General features: G+C 33.4%; 2 protein-coding genes across 3 annotated transcripts; one reads left to right on the top strand and one right to left on the bottom strand.

Annotated features, from left to right (window-relative positions):
- Positions 1 to 3083: 3083 nt before the first annotated feature.
- Positions 3084 to 5015, bottom strand: LOC130724297 (uncharacterized). The gene is made up of 4 exons (XM_057575494.1): positions 4661 to 5015; positions 4521 to 4587; positions 3860 to 4004; positions 3084 to 3381 (listed from the first exon to the last, which is right to left on the bottom strand). The coding sequence occupies exons 1-4, from the start codon at positions 4748 to 4750 to the stop codon at positions 3366 to 3368; spliced, it is 318 nt and encodes a 105-aa protein (XP_057431477.1). The 5' UTR covers positions 4751 to 5015; the 3' UTR covers positions 3084 to 3365.
- A 209-nt stretch (positions 5016 to 5224) lies between these two features.
- Positions 5225 to 10310, top strand: LOC130722240 (uncharacterized). 2 transcript variants are annotated; one of them, XM_057572914.1, is made up of 9 exons: positions 5225 to 5754; positions 6242 to 6446; positions 6691 to 6781; positions 7270 to 7415; positions 7774 to 8017; positions 8430 to 8534; positions 8614 to 8796; positions 8958 to 9159; positions 9521 to 10310. In XM_057572914.1, exons 1-9 carry the CDS (start codon positions 5604 to 5606, stop codon positions 10000 to 10002), a joined length of 1809 nt encoding a protein of 602 aa, XP_057428897.1. In that variant the 5' UTR covers positions 5225 to 5603; the 3' UTR covers positions 10003 to 10310. The 2 variants fall into 2 exon arrangements, with proteins under 2 accessions (XP_057428897.1, XP_057428898.1); XM_057572915.1 differs by lacking the exons at positions 5225 to 5754; positions 6691 to 6781 and having other exon boundaries at positions 6308 to 6446.
- The last annotated feature ends 599 nt before the right edge of the window (positions 10311 to 10909 follow it).

Raw genomic sequence — 10909 nt, 5'->3', positions numbered from 1 at the left:
ATCTATATCTATACTATATATAAAAGAAGGGTTTTTGAAGCTTGGAGGGCAACTTTGTAATTTAATAATGAAATGCACAACAATATAATTTTTAACATGGACATTTTAGTAAAAGTGAAATTATATTCTAAAGATGCAATCACAGCCGTCTATTCCTTTGCAACCTCTCATCTTCCGTCTGTTCACATTCATAGTTGTTTTCTTTGTTACTTTTGTAACTCTTTATTGTGGTTACAAAAATAAGTGCAAGAGTCCCTTCCTTTTCTCTCATATATGAAACGTCTTTTCATTCTCTTTATAAATTCTTTTCATCTTTTCTATCTTGATCTTCATAACCTCTATTCCTATGCAAGAAATTTCTTATGTATGGATTCCCCAATAGCATGATCCCTCCACAAGAAGATCTTCCACCAGGTTAGAAAATTTTCTTCTTCGTCTTTTCTACTTCATCAACCACTTCTTCTTCATCACTTTTTATTCTTAGGCTTTGATGTTCTTCTCAACTAACTTTGTCCATCAGGTAAGAGGCCATTTTTTTCTCCCTTTTGGTTTATTTTTTTTGATTTCACCATCATTTTTTCTTCACATTTCATTCTCAGGCTATGTTCTTTTCAGCCGAACTTTTTTCTTCTCATTCCTAATCTTTCATCGGGGTAAAATTCAGTGTTTATTCGTAATTTGCATGTTGTTGCCGCTAATTCAATCAGTGAAAGCTATCCATTTTATTTTACTTTCGTCATTGATGCATGTTTTGTTCTTATGGATTATTAAAATTATTATGATATTTTATTAACTTATATTTTGTATTAAAAATGTGTTTTCTTCACTGTCAATTGTAACATTAAACGGTTAAAGTCATCTCCTTTATCATTCTCTAATCGCGTTTCATTGTTTTTCACCCTCAATTTCATGATGTTGCTTCCCTTTGTTTGATAGTTTAATGTCCAATTAATGTAAGTTTCTTGCTTTTTTTCATTGTTTTATTATCAACTAAATCAACTAAATAATTTTCTTTTCTTCTAAACTAATACAATGAAGCCTCCGTTCTCCTTTTACATTTAACTGATTTCGTTTCAATATTTTTTCTTTCAGACTTTGCCGCTATTGTTTCCTTCTACTAATGTATTATTTTGAAAACATATAAGTTTCTTGCACTTTTTGTATGTCTTAAAGATAAATTAATATAGTAAATTCCAATGAAGCATTTGCACTCCACAATATGTTGCATCTGTTAAAATATTTGTATACAACTCTTTGTCTTCTCTAAGATGCTGATTTTTTTTAAAGGATCCATCATATAATAAATTTCGTTATTCGATGTTGTTACATTAAATTTCATATCAATGCGGAAAAAAACATTCCATTAACACTTTTCCCTACAACTCTCTGCCTTTCATATAAAAGAAAATGCAGGTTGATGTTTTGACATTAAATCTTATATGGATGCAAATATTACTCACTAAAATAAAAATATTAGTTATGGTATTCCATAGGATATTTTAGACTTTCTAAATTTTAGAGAATATACAATTAATATTAATATTAATCTCTATAAAGTGAATACCTATGACAAAATTTCATAGTCCGGATAACATATTTGGTTTATTGTGTATTAAGTTAATATTAGTTATAGAACTCAATAGGACATGTATGTTATTTTTTATTTATAGAATATTTCAATTGATATTAGTATTAATATGTAACAATTAAAGGTAGGAATTTTATCATTAAATTAGATTTCAAAAGAGTGTTAAATTTGATATGAGAATAACAAAATAAATATTGGACTAGCCCCTTTCACCTTCACAAAATTTTGTTTTTAAAACCATATTTAATATTAGTTACCCACCAAATAATGAGGTCAACGTCGGTTACATAATACATAGGACACGTATAACAACTTTGAATTTATAGAATTATTAATTAAATAATATAATATTAACACTAATATTAGTCCATAAAAGTTAAAGGTGGCGGTGAAAATAATATTAAATATAAAAAAAAACTTTTCCACTATCCATTTTCCTCGCAACTATATAAATATTAAGTATTATTGTAACAATTAAATTATACATATCTTTCTTTAAAATGTCAAATATAAAAAATAACATTCCCACTATCCGTTTATTATTATTCGGCTCATCCCAATTTAGTTAATATGAGTTATGGAATTCCATATGACACAATTAATTATTTTTTATCTAGAGAATTATTAATTAGTTAATAATTGATATTAATATTAATTCATAAAAGTTAGAGATGGTGGTTTTAATGCTAAATACAATATCACTCCAAAAAAATAAAATTTTCACTAACAATTTTTCCTACAATTATATGATTTAGTAACACATACATTTCTCATAGTCCATGATAAGGTATATGCATTAGATTAAGGCACAAACTTTTAGTCATTTGGCATATATACGCAGGAGTTTGATAGTGAAGTACTACCTTAAAATATCCAAATTTGCTATAACTTTCTCTTTGATATCCTAATGATTTCCTCTTTGATTCCAAGGTGGCTTTCATGTATAACTAAATGTTCCTCATTTGGCATATATACGCAGGAGTTTGATAGTGAAGTACTACCTTAAAATATCCAAATTTGCTATAACTTTCTCTTTGATATCCTAATGATTTCCTCTTTGATTCCAAGGTGGCTTTCATGTATAACTAAATGTTCCTCATTTGGCATATATACGCAGGAGTTTGATAGTGAAGTACTACCTTAAAAATATCTAAATTTGCTATAACTTTCTCTTTGATATCCTAATGATTTCCTCTTTGATTCCAAGGTGGCTTTCATGTATAACTAAATGTTCCTAATTTTTCATGGTTTGCAAATAGGATTTTTTGCGTTATTTCACGATAAAAAAACAAATTTATGATATCTTATATCTATGATGAATTTTATTCTTTTAATTCATAAACTGTTTTTTGATAGATGCAACAAAATAACATAGATTTTGAGGAATTATAGAGTATAAAAAAGTGAATATTATCTAAAATTATTGCTAAATTTCACCAAGGGGCTTCATTCATTTCCAAGCATAAGAAAAGCGTATGAAGTTACATATGACATCTTGAGGGTAGGCTAGTGATTCAACAGTTCATTACACTATATTTAAATTTTGACTATGATCATTTTGGTAAAAATGCAAATTATTCTCCCTGATTCAATCACAGTCGTCCACTTTATAACACTCTCCTTGCCTTTTTGCATTCCCGCATTCACTAAAAATCAGTGCTCCATACTTTTGCCTTTTTGTAAAAGTCAATGTTCTCATTCATAGGGGATCCTAAGAACCTTTGAAGAGACCTTCAATATTCTTCAGTTTTTTAGACCCTCAATCTTCATCAGTTTTTTAGACCTCCAATCTTCTTCAAAGCTTAAGCCACATGTAAAAATCCTAATTACATGTACTTCAAATATAGTTTATAAAGAAGTCTTTCGCAATGTCATATGAAGATATTTTCACAAGAAATGTGCAACCATACACTCACAATTTTATTCTCAATGTAATTATTTCAATTGTAAGAAAAACATTTCGTGGCTATTTTTAGTACATACATGTTACTTCAACCCCTTAAACTAAACTATTCAATAAATATAAAAAACTATCAATCAAGCATTTTGGAAAACAAGTACAAAAGATAAAAGTAAAATAATAACTAAAAAAATAAAAGGAAGCATTAAGTAAAAAAAAAACATACAAATTTATGATTTCGTATAACTAAAATAAATTTAGTTCTCTTAAACCATAAAATATATTTATAGAAGCATACAAAAAATCAAAATGAATAACCTCGTGCATCGCACGGGTCAAAGTACTAGTAAATAATACACAAACAACTTTACCTTGTCTTCAACACATTTTCCATTGGAACATCGGGGTCAAACATAATCTTAGTAGCCCCATAACCATTTTGCAAACTAATATTCCCCTGAAATGTTTTCACCTTTGCAAACTTCACTATAATAACATGGTTGTTCACATCACCGCCTGCAAGGAAGTTTGCCAGCTAATCAACATACGCTCCAAACAAAGCACATTCGATACTCAATATGTACAATTGGTAAACAACATAAATATCGAAAAATGGAAACATGAAATGTTCGCCCAATTAAATGTACCCACCCTGCAGATTCAATCTCAACAACAATCATTTTCGATCTCTTTCAATTTACAATCTCCCTCTTAACACCAACACCAGTAAGAATGCTAATGACATCTGCAAAATATTACAAACACCCTTTCCTACAACGAAATCTTAATACCACCCATAACAAATATAAGAACAACATGTATAGAGCATACGAACTAAATTGTTTGAGTCATTAACATGAGACAAAATGTCAGACAAGGAAACAAATGTGTAAGGAAACACATCCACAAAATTCTAGTTCACAACGCAAACCTCAATCTTGAACATAAAGCAAATCTTATACCGATGCCTAGTGGTTTTGTAATCTCCAAAATTTTCAACCAAGACGAAGCCACTAATGTTATAAACGTTACCCTCAACCAAGGACTTCTCAAACTTGTACATCAAAGTCTTCTTGATTGTTGCATGGATTTGTTTACCCTACAAAAGTAACACACAAGTTAACATAACGTTCACCATCAGTTGAGATTAAATACTTCAAATTATATCTTACCCTAACATCCATCAGAACCAGCTCAAGAGAAAGAGGCAACTTGGCATTGGAGAAACTTTGTTGGTACCACTTGCGAATGACCTTCACCATTATCCTCTGATTTTCCTTTCCAGAACGAAGCTCAGCAACATCGTTAAACACAACATTCACCTCGACAAACTGTAATTTGGGAATAATTGGGTGATGGAGGAAAGATGTGGATGAGAAGCATGTCAGGATTGTCTATTTATAGACCGACTTTGGGAAAATATCCCCCCTCCAAGGGTTTTGATCCATTGACAGATTCATCCCGCCATAAGCTACCAGCGAATACTGGAATGGACATATATGTGGGTCTTCCACCTGCAAAGTTATCACAAACGTGGTCTGATAAGAAAGACTTTAGTGGCAATAAGGCCAAATATATTGCTTATAGTAGAGACACCTGTAACAGGCCTTGGACAACGGCACGTGTTAATTTTGTCCTTCTTAAAGGCTTGTCTATTGTATCTAGTATAGATTAGAAAAACATGAATATTATTTTTATGGTGCTTTGAAAAACTAACAAAAGCGAAACATTAAGGCCTAGCAAGAGAATCTATCAACAATCTTAATTCCCACCAGAGGGCTACGAGCACCCTTCTTCGTGAGCCAATCCGCTACTAAATTACCATCCGTCCATCCCTCTAAATAAACACATAATATTATTATTATGCTTAGAACTTCCTGGCTTACCTGTTAAGATACAGACATAGAGAAAGAACGTTGTTGGACCCCGTTGACTTATCCGTCACTCCGAAATGCTACCTCATATCGTAACTACCACCAACCTGAACCTGTGTTGTTGTTGTATAACACCCACAACCACTGTCACTGAGTAACCTCCAATCATCCAGCGTTGTCTACAAACACCAAAAAACTCCAAACTCCCAACCTTCTTTCCTTGAGTCAACAAGACATCATCATGGATTGTTTGTACAAGAATCCTAACCAACCCATTGAAGCTCGTGTCAAGGACCTTCTTTCTCGCATGACTCTCCAGGAGAAGATTGGTCAGATGACCCAAATTGAGCGCACAGTTGCTACCCCTTCTATCCTTAGAGATCTCTCCATTGGTAATTCAATTTCAGGGAGGGACCCCTCTTGAGACTTTGTCCTAAAAATTGGAACCTTCACGTCTCTATATGATTTTATCTCTATTTTGTGCAAGCTTAGAATTTTTTGTAGTTTGAAATGAATTTGAGGAACCCCAGTTGGAATTTTGTCCCAAAAAATGGGAACTTTGACGTCTCTATATGATTCTATCTCTATTTTGTGCAAGCATATAACTTGTTGGAACTTGGAAGTTTAAATGAATTTGAGGGACCCCAAATGAAAATGTGTCTCAAAAGTGCTCACTTTTAGTTTTATCTCTATTTGTATAATTTTTGCCTACATTGTGGTCAAGCTTTGATCTTGTTGGAAGGTGATTTTGATTTGAGGGATCCCAATTGAGTGTGTCTTAAAAATGGAAACTTTGATTTGATGTTTGTCTGTGTGTCTTTGTGTTGATTTGGATTGGAATTTTTTTTTGTGGCGTTTGATTGTATTTGCATTTTATAGGGAGCATACTCAGTGCTGGAGGTAGTGCACCTTTTGAAAATGCATTGTCGTCAGATTGGGCTGATATGGTGGATGGATTTCAAAAATCAGCTCTAGAATCGCGATTGGGGATACCTCTCATCTATGGGATTGATGCAGTTCATGGTAATAATAGCGTCTACGGTGCTACCATATTTCCTCACAATGTTGCCCTTGGAGCTACTAGGTCAGTATCCACTTTTTCCCTGTTCTTTTAAACTCAATTAGCAGAATTTAACATTATTATAGTAATAAGACTGAAGTTCAAATGTGGTTCTCTTGTACTGAAGAGAGGGGAGTGCAACTTAATAAAAAATGATGCTGCAATAGTTTTCTGGATACACTAAATTTCATTGGCATTTGAGTTGATTTAGGAGTCATCTTTCCCCCATTGAATTCAGTTCTTAATTTCATGGGTGGCATGCTTGTAGAGATGCTGATTTAGTTCGAAGAATTGGAGCTGCTACGGCACTTGAAGTTAAAGCGAGTGGAATTCACTATAATTTTGCTCCTTGTGTGGCGGTAAGGCATCACAAGCAACTAGTCATTTGATGCCTGAAGGGAACTGCATTGGCATTGCTTGGACGTTCCATTTTGTGCAAGCATTTTAAATTTTGAAAATTTTGCAAGCAAACGTAGTTCTGAGCCCTGGTTGCACTCACTAGTCCAAAATTGTTTCATCAGTGCGCGCATTATCTACTTTAGTGATCTGACTGGTAGCATGATAGTGGCAACACTTTGCAGTCAATTCTCATAAACTGTACTAGTTCTAGAAGTTCAGTGAATATGAGATAAAAAAAGAACTGGTTAAAAACTGCTTATGTATATAAATCATTGTATATTTCAGAAAAGATTTACATATTTTAAACTTTATATCCGCCCAGAACAGGAGTTAAAACAAGAAGGATGATTATACTATATCAATATTTTGCATTTTCTTCTTTCATTTCTCCCATTTAAATCTCTATCTGACAAATAAAGAAATGCGACTTATTTGATTAAATATACAGATCTGCAAAGATCCTAGATGGGGGCGATGCTATGAATGTTACAGTGAAGATACTGAAATAGTCAGAAAGATGACTTCCATCATTTCAGGTTTGCAAGGACAGCCACCACAGGGACATAAACATGGATACCCTTTTGTGGCTGGCAGGTAGGCGAAAGTATTCATATAACAATTACTGTCCTGATAACAATTTATACCGACACTTGACAACCGAATGAATACATCTTTTTCTTCTGATCTTGTTCCCAAATATTAACTTTATGCTTCATCTTTCCGTGATGAACAATTTAGGAAAGCATTTTTTCCCATCAGACTTTTCTTCTTTTGTTCAATTGTAAAATTTGATTCCCCTCAAGTTTTCATGTTATCAATGTTTTGTTATGTATTTTCCAATTTCTTTACTCTGCTCCTGGCTTATACTTACCATTCTTTTGAAAAATGTAAACCAAATTAGTTGTCATATTTCTTTGTTTACCAATATTTATACCTTAAAGTTATCCTTCAGGAATAATGTTATTGCATGTGCCAAGCATTTCGTTGGAGATGGAGGTACTCATAAGGGTGTGAATGAAGGAAATACTATATTATCTTATGAAGAGTTGGAGAGAATACACATGGCGCCTTACTTAGACTGCATTTCCCAGGGTGTTTCAACCATTATGGCATCTTATTCTAGCTGGAACGGACGCAGACTCCATGCTGACCATTTTCTTTTAACTGAAATCTTGAAAGAAAAGCTAGGTTTTAAGGTAAAATAACCTGATTGTATCTCATTCTCACTGGCTAAATTTTCAAATTGGTTTTCCTTCAATATAAAAATCATTCACTAGCCTCCACTTAAGAGCTTAAGCTTTGAAGATAGTTGTCCCTTGATATGGTATGAGAGCTCCTTGCCCCTCCATTTTCTTATAAAAAGTTTCAGCATAAAGTATATTAGACCTGTGCATTGTCTACATAAGGATCTTGTTTGAAGGAGCATGGTAAAAATCACACGTGAGCATCCTCCACCTAGCAACTTAAGCTTTTAGTATAGTTGGTCCTTGACAATTTATCTAGAAAGTTGTGATAAGATATGATAACAATAACAGGAGTTGTATTTCATTTTGTATTGTTTGTAGTTTTGGTTATGACATTTTTCTAATTTAGATATCGCTGCTATAGGGTTTTGTGATTTCTGACTGGGAGGGACTTGACCGACTTTCAGAACCTCGCGGGTCAAATTATCGGTACTGCATCTCTGTTTCTGTCAATGCTGGAATTGACATGGTATAGATCTTCAGTTCCAAGAATTTTTTATCAGTGATTTTTTTAATATCTGTTTTTACCTATTCAATGATATACGTAGGTGATGGTGCCTTTAAGACATGAACTATTCTTTGAGGACTTGACCTCTCTAGTTGAATCAGGGGAAGTACCTATGAGCAGAATTGATGATGCTGTTGAACGAGTTTTGAGAGTAAAGTTCGCTGCTGGTCTTTTTGAATTTCCTTTAAGTGACAGATCTTTGTTAGATACCGTCGGTTGCAAGGTAAGCCAAAACTAGCACATGCTCAACCTCTTCTTATCATTGTTTAGACTAAGTTTTCATTTGGGGACTAAAACTATTTTTATTTCTGATCAAGAATGTCAGATCATAAACCATAATATTTTATCCATAGTTTAACTTTTAAGAGTATACTACTTCTGCAGCAACATAGAGATCTAGCACGCGAGGCTGTTCGAAAGTCCTTAGTTCTGTTGAAAAATGGAAAAGTTACTAGCAAACCTTTTCTTCCATTGAACAGAAATGCTAAGAGAATCCTTGTTGCTGGAACTCACGCTGATGATCTCGGATATCAATGCGGAGGTTGGACTAAAACTTGGTTTGGAGGCAGTGGGCGGATTACAGTTGGTAGGCCATTATATTTCTTTCCAAAGTTGTTTGTTGACTCCCAAATTCTGAGAAACTTGGTTGCTTCTCAACAATGTTAGTGAAATCTTAGATTATATTTTTTGGTTGCTTAGAAAGAGTATTTGGTATTTGTTTCTGATTAGCTAATAAGTCTAGAAATTCATTTGTTCTGTCATTCCCTCCTAAGAAGTTTAATTTTTTGTGAGTCCTTGTCTTAAATGCATACTTATGGAGAAAGTGAAGATTGATTTATGTTTATGGCTTAAGGTTAATGCTACATCTTTCCTACTTTACACTATTCTTTATTTTTTCTTCTCAGTTAAACATGGTTGTTACATTTAACTTACACCTACCATGTTAGGGACAACAATCTTGGATGCTGTGAAGGCAACTGTGGGGGTTGAAACAGAAGTTATTTACCAGAAACATCCATCAAAATACAGCTTAGAACGCGAGGAATTCTCGTTTGCAATTGTAGTTGTTGGTGAAGTTCCGTATGCGGAGACACTGGGTGACTGTTCAGAGCTCACAATCCCCTTCAATGGAGCTGATATTATAAGCTTAGTTTCTGACAAAGTCCCAACTCTGGTTATACTGATATCTGGAAGGCCTTTAGTCTTAGAGCCATGGCTTCTGGAAAAGACAGATGCTCTTGTTGCTGCTTGGTTGCCAGGTACTGAAGGAGAGGGAATCACAGATGTTATCTTTGGCAGTCATGACTTCCAAGGTCAACTCCCTGTGACTTGGTTCAGAACAGTTGAACAGGTTGATCAACCAAATGGAGTTAACTCATGTGAACCCTTATTTCCTCTTGGTTTTGGGCTAAAGTACATGAATGAGTGATAAAGATTCTGAGAATTTGGATCCTCTGCAGCTAAAGGTTCTCTGCGTCCCTCTGCAGCAGCAATACTATGTTTTTAAGTATATGTCGAAATACATTTATTAATCATGAAATAATCTTAGCCATTAAAGATAAATGGAGGGTTGAGATTTTGCAGGAGAGGATCATTATTCAGATTCCAAAGATAGCCCAAGGACATAATAAGCAGTTTGTGAATAATATTTGCCCTCCATATCAGATAATCACCTGGGTTCAATTGAGGTATAAATTTATGTGAACCTTATATTTAGAAAAACTTAAGGGCTCTCAATGACTCTCTCTCTCTCTCTCTCTCTCTCTATATATATATATATATATATATATATATATATATATAGCTGATAATCTGATGCATTTATTTGCGTTAGTTTAAAACTTTTTTTTTGAAATCAAACAAGTCTTAGTTTTTTGTACTAAAAATGAAAGCTGAAAACATTTTTTAATATCAAATGGACCATAAAAACTAGTGAACAATTTTTTTATATCAAAAACAGAAATAAGAAAAGTTTCTTGTTTGGACTAGCTCGAATGGGTCTAAATATTCATATTCCACCATGCCCCTTCTCAAACCCCAAGGCTGACTTAACTAAAATCCTGTTAAGTTACTATGTTCATGTGGAGAAAAATATTTTAGTGACTTACACTTGGTTGATGTCAATCGTGCAAATTGATGTCAAGAACACTATTCCAACATAAATATTTATATTTTCCCCTTTCTATGGTGTGACATGATATTAGATGGTTTTGATTATTTATATAGTAAATGCTAATGATAGAGCTTAGTGATGGAATAACTATGAAGGCTAAAGTAGTTGTTCGCCGTTCTTAAAGGGATAACCTTTTCTTGAAGTAGATTTCCACCACGCTATG

Source organism: Lotus japonicus, chromosome 6, assembly GCF_012489685.1.
Source record: "Lotus japonicus ecotype B-129 chromosome 6, LjGifu_v1.2".
Classification (NCBI taxonomy): domain Eukaryota; kingdom Viridiplantae; phylum Streptophyta; class Magnoliopsida; order Fabales; family Fabaceae; genus Lotus; species Lotus japonicus.
The sequence above is the reverse complement of the archived record's forward strand: the minus strand, read 5'-3'. Positions and strand labels throughout refer to the sequence as shown.